The sequence below is a fragment of the Echinops telfairi genome, unplaced genomic scaffold, assembly GCF_000313985.2.
Source record: "Echinops telfairi isolate 266 unplaced genomic scaffold, ASM31398v2 ScPeMD7_14;HRSCAF=57, whole genome shotgun sequence".
Lineage (NCBI taxonomy): Eukaryota > Metazoa > Chordata > Mammalia > Afrosoricida > Tenrecidae > Echinops > Echinops telfairi.
Genome location: NW_022103911.1, coordinates 12,831,544 through 12,855,295, shown reverse-complemented (window position 1 = coordinate 12,855,295; position 23,752 = coordinate 12,831,544). Strand labels below are relative to the sequence as shown.

The following is a 23,752-nucleotide window of genomic DNA, read 5'->3' as shown; positions in this document are numbered from 1 at the left end:
AGATTTTCAAAAATTAGTTTTTAAAATGTGTGTTAAACTGTTCTTTCCCACTATTTATGAGGATCTGGCTAAAACAATTGGTTAAAAACATGCGAACAATTGCCATGCTGCTATTTCATAATATATAAGATTATTTAAAATAATAGGGTATGAGAAGGTGGGGGGAGGTGGGAAGGCGGAACCTATCACAATGATGGACGCATAAACCCTACCCCAAGGGGAATAACAACAGAAACGTGGGTGAAGGGAGACAGTAGTCTGTGTAAGATATGAAAATAATAATAATTTATAATTTATCATGGTTTAACGAGGGTGGGAGGTGGGGGAAGGAGGGATAAAAGAGGAGCTGATACCAAAGGCTCAAATAGAAAGTGAATGTTTAGAAAATGATGATGGCAACATATGTACAACTATGCTTGATACAATTGATGTATGGATTATTATAAGAGTTGTAAGAGCCCCTAATAAAGAAATCTTTAAAAAAATAAATAATATAAAATAAAATGACCTGAAGCAATATCATATACCCATTGTAAATTGTCTAAGTATTTCTATTTAAATGAAAAGTCATCTTCCACTATACTATGCAGATGAGCATTTTAATTATAGTTTCTACAGCGAATCCTTCCAAACAGCTTCAATAATCAAGGGTTGTTATGCAAAATATGATTATTAAGTTAGTTAATAATCATATTCTGCATAGTTAAATAGTTCCTAAAACTAATTCACGTATAAGCTTAATTTCTAAACTACCTTTCTTACTTATTGTTATAATTTGAGGAATGATCATGCTCTTAGAACTACATAACATCGATACTGTATATACTTGAGTAGAAGGCGATCCAAGTATCGACAGAGGCACCTAATTTTACCACAAAAACTGCATTTAAAATGTGCTGAAAAACTTGGCCTATACACGAGTATACATGGTATATATTTTTCATATTGGTTTATTGATCTTAAATTAATTCAAGTTAAAGAAATTAGCATTCTTCCCAATCTGGATACTAAAGGCACGTCTACATTTGCAAACGCCAAATAACTCCTTTTTATGCATACATTTAAATATAGTTTTTTAATATAGTTTTACAATTATAAAATAGTCATATATTTGACACAAAAGTATTTATTATAATTTGAGAGTCACAGGATTTATTCCATAAGCTTAACAAAAATGAAGGTCCTTTCATAATGTTAGTGTGTTTTTAGGAAACTGGAACCTTTGTTGTTTCTTATATCACCAATCCATGCCTATGAATGGGTATTCAGTAGTAGGTTGCTAAAATTATTGTTTTTAAATCTAGCATTAATATTTAATTAACCAATTAACCACTTGATTATTATCTTTCATTTTCTTTTTCTTAAAGTTATGATTAAATAATATTTCCACATTACCATGCAATTCTGCATTTTTTTCTGCTCTCAAAAATATCAACCCAAATGTAATAATCATAGGTTGTATGCTTGTTAGATCTTTTAAGATAAGAATGAACTACTAGATTTAAACTGGAAGTTAAATTGTCATTATATCAAATCTTCCATTTTTTACTTAGTGTTATTTAATTCCAAAAGTTTTATTTTATTTATTTATTTTTTAATCGTTTTATTAGGGGCTCTTACAACTCTTATCACAATCCATACATACATCAATTGTGTAAAGCACATTTGTACATTCATTGCCCTCATCATTCTCAAAACATTTGCTCTCCACTTAAGCCCCCGGGCATCAGGTCCTCATTTTTCCCCTCCCTCCCCGCTCCCCGCTCCCTCATGAGCCCTTGATAATTTATAAATTATTATTTTGTCATATCTTGCCCTGTCCAACATCTCCCTTCACCCACTTTTCTGTTGTCCATCCCCCTGGGAGGTGGTCACATATAGATCCTTGTAATCCGTTCCCTCTTTCCAACCCACTCTCCCTCCACTCTCCCAGTATCGCCACTCACATCACTGGTCCTGAAGGGATCATCTCCCCTGGATTCCCTGTGTTTCCAGTTCCTATCTGTACCAGTGTACATCCTCTGGTCTAGCCAGACTTGCAAGGTAGAAATCGGATCATGATAGTCGGGGGCGGGAGGGTGGTGGGAGCATTTAGGAACTAGAGGAAAGTTGTGTTTTTCATCGTTGCTACATCGCACCCTGACTGGCTCGTCTCCTCCCTAAGACCCCTCTGCAAGGGGATCTCCAGTGGCCTACTAATGGGGTTTTGGTCTCCACTCCACACTCCCCACATCATTCACTATGGTAAGATTTTTTGTTCTGATGATGCCTTATACCTGATCCCTTCGACATCTCATGATTGCACAGGCTGGTGTGCTTCTTCCATGTGGGCTTGGTTGCTTCTGAGCTAGATGGCTGCTTGTTTACCTTCAAGCCTTTAAGACCCCAGACAATATACCCTTTGATAGCCGGGCACCATCAGCTTTCTTCGTGTCTTTTGCTTATGCACCCATTTTTCTTCAGTGATCATATCATGGAGGTGAGCACACAATGGTATGAAGCAATAAAGCCCACATTGAAGAAAACATCAGCCTGTGTGATCACGAGGTGCCGAAGGGATCAGTTATCTGGCGTCAAAGAACAATTCCAAATGTTTTAAATCAAATAAATATGAAAAATATATCCAAGAACAACTTGAATTTAATTCCAAGTTTTTTCCAACTCCTCCTCTGTCAGTTTGTCATATTGCAGAGGTTTGCATATTACTGTAATGCTTGAACTTTTGCCACTGATATTTAAAATAATACCAGGGCCACCCATGATGGACAAATTTCAAGAGGAGCTTCCAGGTTAAGACAGAGTAGGAAGAAGGATCTACTTCTAAACAAAATTAGCCAGTGAAAACTTTATGAAGTGTAGCAAAAAATTGTGTGATACAATGCCCGAAAATTAGTCCCACGGGTTGGAGGACAGTCAAAATATTACGGAGGGGAAAAAAGGTGACTCAAATTAGAGGCAACAGTAATGACATGCATGGAAAAAGGAGTTAGGAACTGTCACTTGTTAATGTGGCATGGTTCAAAAGGAGGAGAAAAAGTTGCAAACATCATTAATCATTGGAATGTGGGATGCATGACATGGGAATCAAAGAAAATTGGAAGTTCTCCACGATGGACTACTTCCAGGTCGATGCCATAGGGATCTGTGCACTTAACTGATACCAGTTAGAACTTAGCAATCATGTCTTCTTGTATGTTGAAAATGGTAAGTCAAAGAGGAATGTTGCTGCATTCATTGCCAAACAGCATTTCTACATGTACACTGAACCCAAGACTGTCAGCTGGTATGCTTGAATTGCTGACCTTGTAGTGAGCAGCTCAGTGAGTAACCCACTACACTAGCACAGCATCTTTGAAGTTGCTACAGCTAAAGGGAAAACAAGCACACAAACGTATATTCAAGATGCTCAACAGTATCCATGAGAATAAGAGCATACTGTGGAATATTCCTATGCAAGTTCAAGAAGCTGAAGAAAATTTTTAACAAGTCCACAAGTACAGAAGTATGATCTTGAATATATTTCACCTATATTTAGAGACTATCTCAAAATGAACTTAACAAAATGAGCAGTAATGACTGAGACTAGAAGTAAGTTCTGAGATTAAATGATAAGGGACATTGCAATGAAGAAACCACATGGTTATTAGCATAGCAATAAGGTTATTCGCTGAATTATATTAGCAAAACAGAAAAGAAAGAAAAGGTCAAAATGGATGTCAGAAGACACGCTGAAACTTGTTCTTGAGTGCAGAATAACTAGAGGAAACAAAAGAAATGTAAGAGAGCTGAGCAGAAGCCTTCAAAGGGCAGTGATAAAAGATAAAGTACAATAGGAGCATGTGCAAGGAACTGACATTAGAAAAGGGAAAGCGAATAGCAGCTTCCGCCTTTCTCAGGCTGAAATAACGGAAGAAACATATCTAACTTGTGAGCAATATTTAAGGATTCTATGGACAAAATTTTGAATAAAGGAAAAATCAAGAGGAGATGAGAGGAATACACAGTCACTGTATCCAAAAAATTGATCAATGTTCAAACATTTCAGGAGGTAGCATACAATAAAAACTGATAGTACCGAAAAAAGACATTCAACCTGCACTGAAGGAATTTACAAAAATTAAGCTACAGGAATTGATTCAATACCAATTGAGATGTTTGAACAAATAAAGGTCTGGAAACACTTATTCATTTGTGCCAGGGTATATGGATCATTTGCCATTCTTGCCCAGAATAATTGTACTCAAAATATCTCATCAACATCCATCCATTTCAAAAGGAAGCCTATGAGCAACAACAAATAGAACTGAAGGAAGAAGTTTAAGCTGAACTGAAAGCATTAGTCAAACACAGGTTCCAAAAATTAATGAAATAGCATTGAAATGTTTCGACAAGCTGATGTAGCCTGGAACGACTCACTAGTCCATGCCAGGAAATGTGGAAGACAGCTTCTTGGCCAACTGACTGGAAAAGATCCATTTAATTATACCCATTCCAAAGAAAAGTGACCCAAACGAATGCTGAAATGATAGAACAATATCATTATTATCGCATGCAAATAAAACTTCGTTGAGTATCATTTAACAAGGGCTACATCAATACATTGACAGAGGTTGCCAACGAGTCAGAAGAGGATGTGTAACCAGGGATGTCATCACTGATGTCAGATGGATCTTGGCTGAAAGCAGAGTATGTCAGAAAGATGCTTACTTGTGTCTTATTAATTATGCCAAGGCTTTGGAGTATGTGAATCATGACAAACGCTGGATAGCCTTCAGAAGAACTCCAGCTAGACTTCAGGAAAGTCCGGAACATTTTATTGTGTTCATCAGGAACCTATACCCACATCAAGAGGCAGTTATGAAAACAGAATGAAGTAATATTGTATGGTTTTAAATCAGGAAACTGTATGGTTTAGGTCAGGGTTGTCTCCTCTCATGCATTATTCAATATGTACGCTGAGCAAATGATGAGAGAAACTGAATTATATGGAGAAGAATCTGGCATCAAGATTGGAGAAGGCTTATTAACAACCTGTTGAAACTGAGGAGAACTTGATGCACTTTCAAAGCAAAGTGGTTTCTTTGAGGATTGAGGTGTACCTGACCCAAGGAATAGTGTTTTCCATTGCCTCATGTGTATGGGAAAGTTGGACATTGAATAAAGAAGACCTAAGAATCAATGCAGTTGAATTATGATGCTGGCAACGATCTTTGAGAGCACCATGGATTGCCAAAACAACAACAACAATTACAACAAAAACAAATCTGGGAAGAAGTACAACCAGAATGCTCCTTAGAGACCAGGATGCAGAGATGTAATCTCAGGTACTTTGGATATGTCTTCAGGAGAAAGCCATCTCTGGAGAAGGACATCATGCTTAGTAAAGTGTCAGAACCAAACCCATTGCCATCCGGTTTTAATGCCATCAGGCTCATAGTGGCCCTTTTAGGACAGCGGAGAACTTCTCCTGTAAGCCTCCTCTTTGCACAAGTAAAACGTTCTGTGTTTCCCTGAGGGACAGCTGGTGGTTTTGAACTGTGGTTCTTTGGATCACAGCCCAACTTGCAGCCACTGCACCACCAGCGCTCCTGTGTATAAGAACAATGAACAAGAGGAAGGCCCTTGGCAATGTGGTTTGACAGACCACTGCAACAATGGGCTCAAGCATAAGCATAATTGTGGGGACGGTGCAGGATGGTCAGCATTTAGCTCTGATATACATTGGGTCGCTATGATTTGGAATGGACTCAATGGTGCCGAACAACAGCAAGGGATATAGATGACACCTATTTCACCAGCTTATTCAGATATTTGTGCCTCCTCAAAAGAAAAGTTGTGCAGCAAATGTGGAAAAGATCAAACAATACCATTAATAACACAGACATGTAAAATTCTGCAGAAGTTAATAAAAATGATTGTAGCCACAAAAATGAATGGACAGGAACTGGATTAAGAAAAATACATGAAATGAGGACTATCAATACCGATCTTGAAAGAAAGCAGAGAATACCAGAAAGATGTTCCTCTATGTTTTGTTCACTGTAAAGGCATTCAGCTTTGTGAATCACAGAAAATTATGAGTAACTTTGTAAAGAATGGAATTCCAAAACACTTCATTGTATCCATGCAGAACCTGAGTTGATCTAACAGAACAAGGGACTATTGTTTGGTTTAAAATCACTAATGTTATGCATCAAGGTTGTATCCTGTCGCCCTACTTATTCCTTCTGTATGCTGAGAAAACCATCTAAATGTTAGGCTATAAAAAGAAGAAACATATCTGTGTTGGAAGAAGTACAGTCAGAATAATCCTCAGAAGAGAGTATGGTGAGACTTTGTCGCATGGACTTTGGACATGTTACTGGGAGGGACCAGTTCCTGGAGAAGAACATCTGAACATACTGAACCAAAAAGAGGTTCAGTCAAAAGAGGAAAACCCTCCAGGAGATGGATTGACACAGTCCCTACAACAATGTGCTCAATCACTAATGATTGTGGGGATGGCTGAGGATTAGCCAGTGTTTTCTTCTGTTGTGCTTGGCGTCACTGTAAGTCAGAACCAATTAGAAAGCATCTAACAACACAAGAGAAGACAGCTCACGAAAGGAAAAAAATATATATATATATATATATGACAAATATATTTCAAATCTGTATTCATCTGTATTCTATGAGCCTCTTCCCTTTCACCTGTTTTCCAGGACCCGATTAGGAAAAGCATTCTTTGGGAAATAATAACATCACAAGATAAGAAAGCATTATTTCACTAAGTCGCAGGTGACTTATGCATATGTGTGTAGTTTGTAAGACTTTCAAGGTAAAGTGCTTCCATATTCCTCAGGGACAAACTCCTGGTTAGGGTATTTCTTATAATGTGTAACTTGAATCTTTCCAGATGGAGCATAGATCCATTTCCTCCTTTCTGCTCTCAATAGAGGTAGATTAAGTGATCACTATCTTATCTGTATAACATTTGTTTAAACACTTAACATCTATTATTTCACCTCTCCCCTTCTCAATTCAAAGACTCCCTATCTCTTTAAACTCACTGCAGATAATCCCTTAAAAGAATATTAATCGCTTTACTTTATTCAGACTCCCCTTAAAGTACCCAAATCCGCAATTTGTCATAGGCTAGGAGAAATGTGAAGTGCAGACATCTCAAGTGTTCTATTGGTATTTGGGTTAATATAGTTAAATGTTTGTTTTCATTTTTAAAAATCTTTCATTTACCAGAAGATCGGGTGTTTCAATCAATAAGAAAAATATGAAGACAATTAGCAAGCAGTTCTTCAAATCTAGCCATGAGGAAAATCACAAAGAGTATGATTAGCAGCTGTAGATTAATTTTGTATGATCCTGAAATTTTCCACCATAAAGCTTTTTAAATGTAATTCAGTAGAAGCCTTTAAATCAGTAAAATAATGATTTTTATTAGAATTGTTTATAGGAAAAAATGTTCAGGGAAATCAAACAGAAATCTATAGCTAGTATTGGCATAGCTTCTGGTGCTAGTGTCTGAGATGTAATTCTATATAAAATAGCTCTCAAATTAATACTCTTAATGAATAAAAGGGATTGTTTCTGACATCAGATTTTTAATGGGAACAATAATAAATATTTAATGCAATTTAAAGATGCCTCTTATGCATCTTGAAACATAAAATCCACAGCAACTGTCAAAATATCAAATTTTCCATTAAAAAATATATACCTATTTCTACCATCATTTCAGTCAAATCTACATGTGAAACATTTATTTTACATATACCATTGCAGGATTTTCATTCTCTCTCATTAAGATGACTTTCCGAAATCAACTTGGTCTAACGTGCCCATTGTTCACTAGGAATGTTCTATGACAGACAAAGTGCTGTTCCTTAAGTGATAAAAGGTCATGCCAGGTTACACATGATAAGAGTGACCTCCACTCATACTTCTTTATTAAAGATAATTTAAAACATAATTCAGAAAATATGGATTGTTATTAATTTTACTTATGCATTATTTCTATGATTTTACCTGTTTTAAGACACACTGAATATTTTGACAAAAACACTTTAAACCTGCTTCTAAATAAAGTATTAACTATCAATTCTTAGTCCAAATATAGTCATTGGCACTTACATGGGCCTCAGAACATTTGAGACTCTTAATACTTACTTGTAAAGTACATGATAGTTAACTAGAGGTAGTGTTTGAATCTCTGCTTACTGTTTCAACATTTAAAGAGGAAAGTAACTCTAATAATTGAGTTACTTTTAATAAGAAGTAAAAATAATGTCTTCCATATACACATCTGACACCTATTTACTTTTGCTAATTTTGAATGTCTTTTAAGAAAAAGTGAAAATCTTAAAAAATTAAAAATGACAAAAATCTTTAAAAACCCATAAATATCCCAAATGTGATTGTTTCCAGCAAGTAGAATAATATCATGTGACCAGCTTCTAATAATGATGAAGCCTTTGTTGTTACATCTCTGCTACTCATGTTAGGTGCCACCGAGTCAGTTCCGATAAACTTAAATAAATTTCCTCTGGCCTTTAATACACTCAGTCCATTCTTTCTCTATTGCTCATTGATTATCATAAGCTAATTAAAGATAACATGGGATGTATGTTGTACAAGTGTACCCATGCAACTGCACCATGAAATAGAACATAGAAAATATATTCATATTCACTTGCTGAACTTAATGATTTGATAACATTGCACATTTAGATTAACACTGTACTATATAGAAACTTTATCAGATAAAGTTCAAATATGACCTCTTCAATCCTTATGGTTGAAATAAATGTATGCCAAAAAAATAGATACGTGGCTTATTATTGACTATATAAGATGTACATATGACGCATTATAAGGAATCAGCCATAGAATCAGAAATAAACACCACAACAAAAAAGTGTAACCTATTTTCTAAAACAGCCTAGCTTCAATTTGTTCCTAATTCTGTTTCTTTGGTTTGTAATTACATTTTGATGTATGATATGTTCAAATTTTCTTTAGTTACCCCACTCTCAAATAAGTTGTTTTTCGGTGATTAGAGTTTTACAGTACCTCAAAATAAAAATGCAAGGATTTTGGAAAACTTAGGAAAATGTTAAATTGATGAATTACATTAACATGACATAAGGTTGTGTTTTTTCATCATTTATAAATATTACCTAATTTTGAACAATGAATCTCATATTCTGAAACCATTTCCAAACTCTATCATCTAAATAATGCCATCTAATTCCTATCACAAAGATTTCAGAAGACACAGAGTCACCCAAAAAAAGTCTGGCACGTTGAGTATTAAATAGTATTTAATGATATTAAAAGGCAATAGTATTTGTATATTCTAGACTAAATTACAATAGTTCTGTAAACTAATGCATCTAAATTTTGACCTATGAAATCTTCCATTTGTTGAGGCAGGAAAAGTTTTTCCCAAGTAGATAGTTCTTTGCATTGAATAATTCTATTTACATTTTAATTAGTAATCTTCTTTTGTTAGGCTCGTATGATGGACAAAGTGCTTATATGAATTTACTTCCAATGTACAAAATAAGAAAGATGATGGAAATGACCTGTAATACAAAATGAGGTTTATAAAAAATATTAATATGCTAAGTTCTAACTCAATGAGATACAACATATGCATGAAATAGACTGCTGTGAATAATAGATTAATAAACAAATGCATTGTGAAATATTTAATAATTTTTATCAATAAAGTCTTCTTTTAATACTCAAAAATGCACAATTTTGTAACCACATAGCTGTGAATACACAGAGGTAATTAAGATTGTGCCAGGAAATAACTCCTACATTGGAATTACGTAAGAAAAAAAGTGACGGAACCAGAAATATGTCCCTATCAGCTTTATAAAAATGGGGAAGATGAGAGCTAAAGTGTGGAAAGTGCTTGTAAATAAGTATGAAACAGAAGGCTGGTTTTACAGGCAGGGTAAGAAAGGGGGTAATTAAAATGCCATGGAAGTTCAGATACAGAGAATATGAAGTAAGTTCCTAGAACAAATAAAACATGCTTAAAATTCCAAAGCACTGGAACACTCAGTGATTTTTACAAATCATTTTGGCTTCTTTTAAAAGGGGTTAAAATCTTCTCATTAAATGATGGTGTAAACTGTAGATGACAGAATTAGTTTAAAGCTTTAAGAGTTCACTATTACTCGTGCAGTTTTAAGCCTCAGCTTGTTGCTAACCAAAAGGTCCGCATTTCAAATTAACCCACTAGCTCTCAGGAAGGATTTCTATAGAGATTACAGCCAAGAAACCTGTATGGGGCAGTTCTATTCTGTCTCACATGAGTCAGAATTGGCTTGACAATACCCAACAATAACAAAATATCTTATAATTAGAAGAGAAGAAGAAAGTTTGCCTGGCAATTTTAACAATTGTATGTGTGCAGATGTGTTCATTAAAAAAATGTATGTGAAAGCATTAAAAACATTTTGAATATTTTAAAGACACACATTCTTTTAGTTTTTATCATGTAAGTATTTAGCATATATAATATGCTATAAATGGAGAATAAGTTCAAGTATTTCAAGACAGTAATTGTATGGGGGGCAGAGAAAATAAAACAGAGCAAAAGCTGATTTTAGTAATGTTAATAAATGATGAAACACTGCTTGCCACAACAGTCTTTAATAATAAATGCATAAATTTTGTGTTTTAGTAGGATCTGAAAGTTTGGATAACCACAGGTCTAGCAATCAAAATAAAGTCAATTTAATTTGGTAACATATTACAATGACTTCTTAAATTACAGAGAATTATAAAGATAATAGCTATATTTATTGAAAGAAAATACGAAACTCCTCTTCAACAAAGGGGATAAAAAAAACTTCTTGGATATTAGCTAGTTGGTATGCAATAAAAGATACAAACTTTAAATTATATAAGCCACAGAAAAGCACCGGTGTCTGAATAACAAGTAAATTCTATCTACAGAAACTGCCAGAAAGGCAGATGTAAAAGAACTGTTCTGTTTCATATCTAGCCTTCAGAAGGATTTTGTAGCTTTCACTTTAAATCATCCTGGTTGTGATAGATAATTAAGCAATAAATAAAGACACAAGATATCATCTCACTTATCTAACACAATAGGGAAATTCTAATCAACTGCTGCAAGAGTTACCAAGAACAATGATATGAATTGTGGACAGCTTAACATTCTGCAAATAATAAAAACATTCCATTTTAATGGTAAAGATACAGAAAACGTGAACTGAGCCCTGGTGGTGCGTAGTGGTTATGCGGTAGGCTGTTAACCACAATGTCAGCAGTTCAAAGCCACCAGCTACTGTGAAGGAGAAAGATGAAGTTTTCTCCTTCAGTAGAGTTATAATCTCAAAAACTCACAGGGCCAGTTCGACCCTGTTCCGGGGTTGCTCTGAGACCTGATTGACGTAATAGCAGTGAGTGATGGTTCTCTTTCTAAATCCTAGTCTATTTCTGTCATTTGTCTCCTACTTGAGGTGAGTGAACTATGTTGTTTATGAGAGATTTGAGCTCAATTTCTAAACAAGGAATTTGATGGAAAAATAGCTTACTTGGTGTGATTATAAGGTGAAAGATTTGGCACAGGGTTAACTACAAGATTAGGCTAGAAAGATGTGTTCAACTTGGAGAAAAGGTGAATAGAAATTAGAAAAGGAAATATATGTGGGTGTTTTTCTAAGAAGTTTTCAAAAAAATACATGGAAAAATTCCTTTATCTTTCAATTCTATATTTCCCATGAACTTTTTTGAAGTGCCTGTGTGTGTGTGTGTGTGTGTGTGTGTGTGTGTGTGTGTGTGTGATGTTTGGACCAATATGGAAGAAATGTTTAAAAGGTCTTAAAACACACACACATGTATTTGTAGCTTTCAAAATATTTTACAAGGTGATGCTTCATTGCTACATTTATGATATTAAAGAAAGATACAAATCTTATAGTAAATATTCCACCTGTGGGACCTAATGCCCATTGGTGTGGAGTCCATTCTGACAATGTGGCAAAGAATACAATGGCCCAGTAGGGTGTCTGAGGCTGTAACGTTTACAAAACCAGAGTGCCACACCTCTCTCTACAGCCCTGGCTGGTAGTTTCCAATCACTTATCTTTTGGTTAGTGGGAGATTGCTGCACCATTGTGCTACCAGCATTTCTTTAAATAATACAAGGGGCCTGAGGGTACTGCATACCAATAAGAGAACTCCTTTTTATATTTAATTTTGGATAGCTCTCACCACATTGTGGAGTTAATAACTCACAAAGGGTATAAGGAGATAATGAAGAGATTAGAAGAGATGCTGCTAAAGACTCTGTTTTGCAATTCGTATCATACAAAATGACAAGACATTGATAGAATGTGTTTTGCAGAAATAATGTTGTTACTATTAGAACTGAGTCCGATTTATGTTGATTCTTTGTTTGCACAGAACTGCTCCCTAAGGTTTTCAAGACTGATTACTAGCTACAAATCCCCAGAACTTGCTGATAAAGCACTTCTCGGTGACTACAAACAGCCAACCTTTTGGCCTGTGGTCCAACCTTTAGCTGTTTGTGGCACCCAGGCATTCTTGTAGTAAAACTGTGGATGCATAGAAAAATTCTCCCAAAATAATGATAATTGAAAGCAATCCTAAGTAAATTCTCACCAATATTTTGACTATAAAGTTGTAGCATATATATTTTTATTATAATAAAGGTGAGATAAAATGACAAAAGGGATTGCACACATGAACTTTTAGTCTCAATAGTATATGCTATGAAAGCTGGAATGAACTCAGTATTTTCCAATAAGTGTTTCCCTTTACTTAGAACAAAATCCACAAGTTTAGAAATTTAAATATCTTTATGTCAATATAGTTGCTTTTACTTTATTCAATATCATTTCTTATGATATCATTGTAAACAAAAAATAATCAAAGGCTTTTCAGACAGATATTTTAGATAAAATTTCACTGGTTATCTTACAATTGTCTTCAATTTCTAGGGAATGGTTGTGTCTATTGACAAGATATCAATAATATTCCAAATAATAATCCCTTAATATTTTGTTAGTGCAACTGTTTTGGAACTGAGCAACCCTTTAGGTTAATAAAGGGGATGGTATATTTTAGAGGTGACATCAAAAACTTATGGACAAAATCTTAAGTAAATGAATTATTAAAATAACCACTAAAGCTTTTCTGCATTATAGCCTTTTTCAATTACACTCTTGAAGTTCAATTATTTTTGTTTGGTGTTTGTTGAGAATTCCAGAGTTCTTACACATATTTTATTGTCATCTGAAAGAAGTTTACAATTCTAAACAATATTTAGAAATCTTTGTTATAACAAGCGATGATATTTTAAAACCCCAAAGATTATATGTTCTTGCTGCATTTTATCATTTTTAAAGTGTGACAAATAATTCATTTTAACTGAATCACTTTCAATTTTGCTATTCTGATTTTCAAAAAGCTAAAGTTCTATAACATTTTAATGCAATGATATTAAGTTAAAGATAAATCTAAGTATTGTGTTTTGAATATATGTCCACATTCTATGTATTTAAATTTTTCTTAATTCTTCCAGAGTACCCCTTTATTGAATATCTGAATATCAGCAAAGTGCATTAAAGCAAAAGTGAAAAGAAAAGCCAAATGTTTAGGAATTGCTTATGATTAACTAAATTTTGATAGATGTGTTCATGATTACTCCTGACAAAGGAAATGATATTTTCATACATACATAAAAGAAGACAGAAAGAAGACAATAAGACTTTATTTGTGTTCTTCTAAAAACATAAAATATACTTTTTAAAAAGTGTAAGTGTTCCTAATTCTATGTTAAAGTTGATTTCTTAGGCTTTTAATTTAAATTCTAGCATTCAGTCATACAGAAAGAAAAAGTTCTTGGGGATAAGCAATAGACTTATTTGTATGATTAAGCATATCACCCCTTCCCTGTTATTACTTTATAAAAGAACATGGCAGCCTCATTAAGCATTTTTAGATCTTTAAACATATAACTGAATATTCGGCTACTTTTCTGAATGTCAAAACGTACATATGGTCATTATAAAACTAGGTGCATGTTCAGCCAAAAAAAAAAAATCACTCCCTCAATAATTATTTAAACATTTTGATTAAAAGCAGGTAATTAGTGTCAATTTTTAGCTTCTTTAATTACATAAGGGACAGGCTTTCGAGATGATGTTAAATGATACAGGTATTAACAACTCTCACCTGAATTTAGGGATACAGTAGTGAAGAATATTTTAAATTCATAGTTTGCAGTATAATAAGCTCAACCATAAAATTCCTAGTCTATTAAGTCATAGCCAAACTTACATATTAAAGATAATTGTGAATTTGAGATGACATTAAATACTAGAAGGCACAAGAAATGGATTCAGACATCATTACAGTTATATAAAATACCGAGAATGTGTAAAGAAAAACAACAGCATAGTTATTTTTCAGCTAATTTTCCATCCAGGTCATCCTTCATCTCAAATTCCAATTGTTAATCCCTGTGAATGGGCTAAAATGGGCCAACCTTTTTAAAAATGCTATTAAAATTTAATTATTCTAACCTTATACCAGAATAATATGCTTACAAATCTAATTTTTCCAGGGAACATAATAGATTTTTCATTGACTTCTAGCAACACAGAATTGTAAATAACTTTCATAATTCTTAAAATCGGATTTCTAAGTGGACACACTCATTTCTTATGAAGTAGAGACACTTGTATTAAATATATGCATTGATAATTTCAAGATTGACATATTATTTACCATGAGTGCTAAAATTAAAAAGAAGTTAATCAATGAAGATAAGGCATTTACCTGATATAATTTCAGTTCCCTATAAGTGTAACTTCACCAACAGTAGTACTAAATTAGAACAAGTGTGACTTGATTTCTTTTTAATACTTTAGAATAGATCTAGCTGTTAAGTAGTAAATATGTGCATTTATTTGGAAGTTCAAATTTAAATTACTCAGAATCAAATATCATTTTCCCCTCTAAATCACTGGTAATGTAGTTCAGTAATATATATTCTTAGGTTAAGTAAAATAATCCCTAGACAATACTGCACGCTGTTTTTGGGTGAAAAATAAAATTCAAACACCTAGAATGCAATCTGAGGGTCAAAACCACATCACAGTCCCAATTTATTAGGAAAAGTATAATTTAGGTGATTTAAAATCACAGATGTGTATGACTTTGTCTGCTAAATGTTAAAAATTTAGGATCTAAATTAAATCGTAATTGTTAATGTCAGATATTTACATATTTAATTTCCTTAAGCAGTTGTGCTCTCCCTTAAGTTTATGACATTAAAAATTAAAGCAAAAAAATCAATGATATCTAGGTAAAAACAATTCTAGGGTTCTTAAGTTCATACTATCAGTCATGGTCTAAATGCATTCAATTGATAGCTTTCATATCATATGAGAAGCCTTTGAAAAACTCAAGAAAAGTTTCCATTATCTTCTAATTCCATGTTCCCACAAACTTTTTAAGGTCCTGTTGTGTAGACATAATAATTGAGATATGTATTATTTTAGTGCTTTTCTTTAAATATTGTTTGCCTCTTTCCTCTCACTTTAGGAGTCATAAATGAAAGGAATAGTTAGAACAGCTCATCTTCTGGTCCTGTGACCTTTTAAAGCTATCAGATGACAGTAAGAAAAGCATGTACAGAGGATTCATTGTCAAAAATTAAAATCATCATTTGTTTGCATTGCTACACGTTTAATTGTAATGTTATTATTTTATGGTTCTTATCCACAACACTGAAATCTCAATAGTTATTTATCGATGAACTAAAAGCAAGACTCCTGTGTCGCAGAACATAAATGGAATAATTCCATTATGAAGAGTCTTAAAAGAAATATACTATGAATCTCAAAGCCTTTTTATTGTTCACAGTGGTTGTATAAAATAATACACCAAGAAAATAAAGTAGCAATAGTGAAAGAACTGAGAACAATTATCAATCTGTCTAAGTTCCATTGTCATCCAGTGAATTTTGCCTCGTGGCAATGTTGCGTGTGTCAGAGTAAAGTTGTGCTCCATACGGTTTGCAATGGCTAATTTTTGCAAGTGGATCATCAAGTCTTTCTTTCAAGTCACCTCTAAGCTGACTTCACCCTCCAAGCTTGTGTTTACCCGCTGAGCATGTTAACCCTTCGCACCATTCAGGAACTGGAGAATAGAACCATTGTCCTTGCGTCGATTCTAACTCACAGCAAGCCTGGAAGACAGAAGAGTGTGTCCAAGGCTGTACTGTTTGCAGAAGGGAGTTGCCACATTTCTCCTCCATGGATCCACCAGTAATTTTCGAAAGACAGCTATCTTAGCCTCTGAGTTTTGAATAGCTGCACTACGAGGGCTCTTTTCTATGTTAGGATCGTTTGGGTTTTTTGTTTTTTTTTTTAATATATGAAGGAAATCCCTGTACTAATGTGTTCCTATATTACAGATCTTCGAGTTAAAACCAGTGATTTGGAAATCTGCATATTACTCATTTCAAATGTTCAAAATGGCATCATATTGTTTTCTGAATTTGTCCTAAGGTATTGAATAATCACTGCAGTAAAAACACGATTAGACAAGAATGCTGACATCAATAAAAAATAATGATCTCTCATGTAGCTTGTTAAGTGATGGCCTTCTGTCTTAATTTTAACCCTTCACAACAACAACAGCAACAACAAAAGCAAGCAAGCGAGCAAAGTTTAAAAAAAAATAAGGCCACGAAAAATGTTTCCTTAGTGAAACAAAAGTTCTGTGCTAATGGTTCTGACAATAATAACCTAACACACTAGGAACCTGCCTTGTTATTAAATCCATTCTTCCATTCACATATGCTGCCTGTATCTGAGTCATTGTGTTTGTTGTTTTTGAAAAATACCCGAACTCTTATCTTTACTTAGAAGAACCGAACGTTGAGCTGTATTTCCTCAAAGGGAACGCTCTAATGAAAAAGTTGGTGCAATACTTACTCAAATATGGTGGTTTGTAAGGCGCTCGTGTATTAGACAGGAGTCCATCCAGATCCTTCCTCTCCAGAGTGCTGTGAAGGGCCTTCTCTTTGCCAAAGGTGGAGAAGGACCGCTCTGCTCCAGGCTGGGCTTCTGGAGTTTCAAACACCTCGGTGTCTGGAACAGAGTCCATGCCCGGAACATGAAGATTGCTGCGGTAATCAGCTGCCTGACGTCCGTCCGAAGGGACGAAAGAAGGCATCCAGCAGCGATCTGAGTGGCCCAGGGCCTTACATTCCTCCGTGCAGTTGGAGAAGAGATCCATACCTGGTAGGAGAACAAAAGGAGACTACAGGTACAGGCTTCCAGAGCACGGCCAGTTACTTGGAGCTGAAAGAGTAAAAAGCACACTTAGTGCCATCGAGGCGACTCCGTTGCGGCCCAATCGGACAGGAACCACCGCCCTTGAGGGTTTCTGAGACTGAAACACTTTGGGGAGTAGAAGTGGCTGATGGTTTCAAACCGCTGACCTTACACCGTTAGCAATTCAGCACATAACCACTATGCCACAACAGGTCACCAAAAAAGGGTGGTGAGGGAAGGTGTTTGAATTTGAACGGATAGAAACAAAACATTGGTATATGATTTTGTTTATGACTTAAAAAAGGGTCTGCAAATGACAAGGCTGACTTTTCCTGCCAGAGAGGCAGTGCTCTGAAACTACGCAGAGTTTTGAAAAGAAATGTTTGAGGTCTATTATTTAAGTAACTAAGAAGTCATGAGTAGAAGGATGGATATTTCTTAGAATATCTTGCTGACTTCATACATAGAGAAAAAATAATTCAAGGTAAGACCTTCTTACGTCGTCATCTATAAGGACAATTCAACCGCTTTCTCTTTCCCAGAGTCAAAAATAGGTCCAGCACTGTAACAATGATATTTAGATTATGAAACGGGATGTGAAACAAAATGAAAATCAACAGCAAAGTGTCATAAACCTTAGTAAACAAGTAAATAACAAGAATGAATAAGATTTATGCATAGAAAACAACGTGCTTTTCTAGAATCTTAGGAAATGACCTCTTATAAGGTTTTCTCAATGACTCTCTGGTGCTCCGTATCACTGCAAACCACTTATTATGTACCACTCACTGTAGATAAACCCAGAACAAATGGCTGTAATTAGTGAAACTAAGGAAACCAAGTGTCGAGTGAATCAGATGCAGATACTATTGATAAATACCTTAGTACTTGTATTATATTGGAAAACACTTGTCACAGTCAACACAGAAATATTTGCTTACTAATCTGCTAATACCAAGATTACAAATGACAACTCAAAATGCCATTGTCTTCCTTAGATTGACAAGACTACTAAATGCTATCTGATTGCAACTCAAAAAATCTATTTCAGTTTTGTAAAGAAGGTTTTGTAATTACCAAACACTACAAAGTACTACCCGATGTTCATTTTTACATTTAGTACTATGCAGAAAAGCTAGCATACTCATCGATGAAAGAAAGCTTTTAATGTTTTTCTTTTTTTCAGGATGAAGTAATATTTGTTGAATGTGATTTAGAGAAAGAACAATCTGAACATGGTTAATCAGTACAGAAGAAGCCCTTATAGTACAGGCTATCTATTCTGGAAACCTAAGAGTTTTTCTTTTTTTTTAGCAAACAGAATAAGCTTTATTTGATAAGAATAATTGATGTTTCATCTACAAATATGATGACATGAGCTCTTGAAAAATGTTTGGTGTTCAAATTCCTACTCTGTCATTCTTTGAATTATGTGCATATATTTGTTAGTGTCTATAGATGAAACATAAAGAAAATACATTTTTAATATTGTGAACATTCCAGATCATGAACATATTTTGGAGTTAAGAACAGTTAATTAAATATTTTTTTCTATTTTTTAATTGTTTTATTAGAGGCTCATACAACTCTTATCACAATCCATACATACATCAATTGTGTAAAGCACATTTGTACATTCATTACCCTCATCATTCTCAAAATATTTGCTCTCCACTAAGCCCCTGGCATCAGCTCCTAATTTTTCCCCTCCCTCCCTACTCCTCCTCCCTCATGAGCCCTTGATCATTTATAAATTATTATTTTGTCATATCTTGCCCTGTCCAACATCTCCCTTCACCCACTCTTTGGCTGTCCGTCCCCCAGGGAGGAGGTCACATGTAGATCCTTGTAATCGGTTCCCCCTTAATCTTTCTATAATTTTTTAATCTTTGTTTATAATGACTCAAAAACTAAACTGTGTATAATGCCAAGTATGACTTGGATTAGAATATTCTATTGATAATTGCCATGTGTAAGCCTGGAAAGAAATTTCTGATCAGTGAGCTCGTTAGGAATATAAACATGACCTGAAACTGGGATTAAGAAATCAGACTGGAAACAGCATGTAAATCATGCAAATGTTTCACTAGACAGAGAGAAGCTCAGTCATTTATCCTATATTTGCATGACGATACATACAGTAAAAGAGAACAGAGAGTGTCTCTAACACACATTTATTGTGTGTCTTGATAGGGAGATGTAGAACCAGAGAGATTGTCATTTGAACACATGATACTATAAATGCTCCCTATTTAAAGTCTGTTGATGGGCGGAGGGGATTGTTGATAGATGAAGTTGACTTTATTTGAGATATTTTTATGAATGTTAATTGTTTTCCACTTAAATTTAAATTATGGAGTTCAAATAAAAGTGTACTATTGGGCCCTGCTGAAGATGGATATGAGTACAAATTTTGGAATTAATATAATTTTCCTTAAAGATTTGATGATAATATTTTAAACAGTTACACCAGATCATATACAATCTCGCACATCATTTTGTACTAAACCCAAATTCTTTTTTAATTTAATATGATAATATCACACAGGAAAATTATTAATAAACTTTTATCTGAACGTTAATATTACAATGCTGTTCCACTTGTTTTTCTAGGTCATTTATATTCATGTGTGCACGTTTCCTTTTCTCCCTATGAGGACTTTCTGCCATCACTGATTACTAGAAGTGAGTTGAAATTGCCTTAAAATTGGTAATGAAGTTCTTTTGAGTTGAGAATCTATCGGACTATATATATCTTTGTACATATATGTGTATACAACTATGTGTGTGTATATATCTATATAATGTACATACCAACAAAAATGAGAAATATGTTAAATTTTCTCGCTGGAGAAGCAGTGTAAATTGACATAAAAAAATTTAAAAGAACAAAACTTGTAAATAATGTTCTTTATGCACTTACAAATTTTGTTTTTTAAAAAGGAATTACTACAGTAATAATATACAGTTTAATATTTATAATCTAGGAAAATCTATAGAGCATTGGCAGCAGTGGATTTAGTGGGTTTTATAAAAGAAGAATCATAAGTAAGATGGCTTAAACTGTGCATGAGCCTTTTTGATCCATTTTACTGATTTTTTAAAAATGCACCTATTTCTCATGACGAAATTTCAGAAAACCGGAAAATGTTAGAAAACATAACATGGATATTAAATCAGTAATTTTCTAATAAGTTAACAGAAAACAGGTTATGAAGTCGTTCATGTAGTTGGAAATCAACCATTTATCCCATTAACTCTTCATCACAGGCACTACTAAAAATGTTTTCTCTGTTATCACCTATGACATATCTTATTAAGCATATTACCTTATTTAGAAAATATAGGCATTCCCTGGGTTTAAACAAAATCTGTTTCTAAGTGTGTCTTTAGTCTAAGTAAATAGTCAAGTCATTTTTTTCCTAAGCAAAAAACAAAAACAAAACATTCAAGTCCAATCTGTAGGTAAGTCAGAACAGGTGCCTGTAGTTCTTATGCTGCCTATTTTAGTGCAAGAAACGGCTCAAATTCTTCAATGATTTCAAAGCTGCACATGTGGCCAATGCAGGTGATTGTACTAGCTAATTTGTTGCCAGTAGGGATCTACTCTATCATTTTATAGTGAGGTCGAATGCACGTAACATTTAAGTTAAAGGAGAACTATGTTGTAAGTCTAACACTGACTGCAAGCAGAAATCTGTCTGGTTGAGATACATGAGTGAGTACATATGCACAGGGACATCAGATAATACAGTACTTGCCACATTGCTCATGCTGTGTTTAAATCGCTCAATTGAAGGCCCAAGCGAAAATAATTTTAACTTGTGTTCTTTGCACAGAGCTAGAAAAATAAGATCCAAACCTTGCTTCTGAAATGTTAGCACTTTCTAAGAAATGCTTCAGCATATATATATATATATATGTATTTGTGTGTGTGTGTGTGTGTGTAACTTGCAATCTTTTTCCATAGTTTTTTTGTTTTGTTTTCAGAAATAGTCTGCTTTGAAAGGAATGACAGCAGACGTGATACCCTCCTGGAATGCAAATATATATTTAGACAAATTTTAAAATACATATTTCAGCTAGCAAGTAGTTTGCCCCTTCGAGTCAGAGACAATATGAACAAAGAGTTCTTTCAAAACTATTAGGATTGCATTCAATCTGTGCTTTTTTCTAATGAATGCCACACTAAATTAAGTGTATTTTTCTGATGCAACAACAGTTCATAAAACATGATAAAATAAATTTAAGGAAATTATCACTATGTTTTGAAGAAATATCAATTTTTCCCTTTAACTACTTAACAGTGGACTACTAAGAGATATAATTGTAACCACAAAAATTGTCATAACCCTTAAGAAAATATTTTGTGCAAAAATATCAAGATTATTCACTAATAAAATAATCAAAACATGTAAAAAAGTCAACATTTTCTCCCTGGAAACCTTCATATTCTTACATTTTTCTTCACTTTCCCTCAATGTTTTGCCAGATTCTTTCCCCAATTATAAATATCTCCACATAATAAAATTGTAGTTCAGATTTTCACCCGAAACTTGTAGAAGCTTTTTCAAACATTAGTGTATCTTTTGAAGTGCTGGTGGTGGAGTGGGTTGAGGATTTGGCTGCTGATGGCAAGGTCAGCAGTTTGAATCCAACAACAGCTGCATGGGAGAAAGATGAGGCTTTTGACTTCTGTAAAGATTTACAGCATCATAACCCCAAAGTGGCACTTCTACCCTGTCCTATTTCATTTCTCCAAGTTGGAATATACGTATTGGCAGTGAATTTGGCTGGTGTTATTTTACATGTAAACTCAGAAGCCGTATCGAATTTTTTTGTTCAAGGTGGGGAAAGAGAAGTTTATATTTTATGCTCAAACCAAGGATTTTCTATGGCACGAGTGCAATGGCTTGAATATGCTTTATCTACTAATTTGAGAATGCTGGTAATTCCTCTCATTTTGTGATTGAATTTATAGCTGTAATTTAACCATATGTATGACATGTAAATGCCATAATAACGAGTAAATAATTAAACACATTTAGGAACTAAATTCTCGGGTTAGCTGAAAGAAAAATGTGTATGGAGAAAAACTAGAAAAATTTCAGTTAAATTCTATTGAGTAAAATAATAATAATTGAATCATTTATTAGAGCTTTCATTTTTCAGCACTAAAATATCAATGTATAGAAAATGGATTTATAAGTAAGCTCATTAATCTTCACATTGTACATACTTAACAAACGGAAAAAATCATTTGTTCGTAGTAAATAGAATTACTTTGATATACCTCCACAAATATTTAAAATGTTTATGAATGTGCAACTATGTTTATATTCAGTAATGGTTTGTGTATTTAGAAAAGGAAATCTATAATTCAATGGCGTAACTTTAAAATTCTGAATTCCACAAAAGAAACGAAATTGAGGACATTTTAATTTAAAGTCCACTCTCACTTTCTTAGCAAACTTTAGCTCCGGTTAATCAAGTTTTCCTCTTGTGATAATTTATGCATGTATATAACACATCTCCTTGGACTTCTGCCACATTTAATCAATATATCAATAGTGTATAAAGAGAAAGTGCCAAAGCGCAGTGATCAGGCCGAAGAATTTTACACATGGAGCCAGGTGAATTGGAAAACTGAGAACGCTTATGTAATTCTCTCTGCAGCTGGCTCCATGTTTAAAGCCCTTCTAAGAGCAGAACTGGTGACTTTAAATGGCTTAAAAATGAGGAGAGTAAGGGCAGGGGGTGGGGAATAAAAATAAAACTATTCATTGATAAACAAATAGAAGGCATAGCTAAATAAATGGCTAACAAGTGATGCTAACAAAGAAGCAAGTGAAAACAGAGAGACTGTTAGGAAGTTTAAATAGGTGAAACACTAGCCAAACAGTATACATGTTTACAATGTAGTATGGGTAGTAGGTTTAAGGCAAGATAGTATTCAGAAAAATACCAATATGTTTCCAATGTTCATTACTCTCCACCTTGCTAAGCTGTCAATTCCCCACTACCTAATATCTAGCTAAGTGAAATCTGCTAATTACTACAATTCCCTCCCCACTTGAAAACAAATGTTTTCAGTAATATTTCCCAAAGATGTTGATTTGGAAAATCATTTTTACCTGACCTTATGAAGAAAAAACCTAGATTTCTGTACCATTTTATTCAAAATGGGCAATACTTTATGGAATTATTCTAGCTACCGGGTGTGTGTTTATAGTACAAAACAGCAGTCTAGATTGAAAAAAATCCTTAAGTAAATGTACTTTAATTCTGTATATTTAGGGTTTTTACTGAAAAATACAACATTTCAAAAGTCCTTTTACAATAAAATTAGACATACTAAATTTGATTGCAATTCAGCACACAAAAGTGCAATTACTTCTAAA

At 34.0% G+C, this 23,752-nt stretch overlaps 1 protein-coding gene across 2 annotated transcripts in view; it reads right to left on the bottom strand.

Annotated features, from left to right (window-relative positions):
- The window catches only part of PCDH10 (protocadherin 10), a 56,230-nt gene that overhangs the window by 24,726 nt on the left and 7,752 nt on the right, over positions 1-23,752 (bottom strand). The window contains exons 4-5 of one of the 2 annotated variants that reach the window (XM_004711853.2): positions 17,010-17,315; positions 9,300-9,581 (exon numbers count right to left, since the gene is read on the bottom strand). In XM_004711853.2, the coding sequence (XP_004711910.1) occupies positions 9,541-9,581; positions 17,010-17,315 (347 nt within the window). In that variant the 3' untranslated portion in view covers positions 9,300-9,540. Of the gene's footprint in view, positions 1-9,299; positions 9,582-17,009; positions 17,316-23,752 lie in introns of those variants that run through there. The other variant, XM_004711854.4, reaches the window with a different exon arrangement.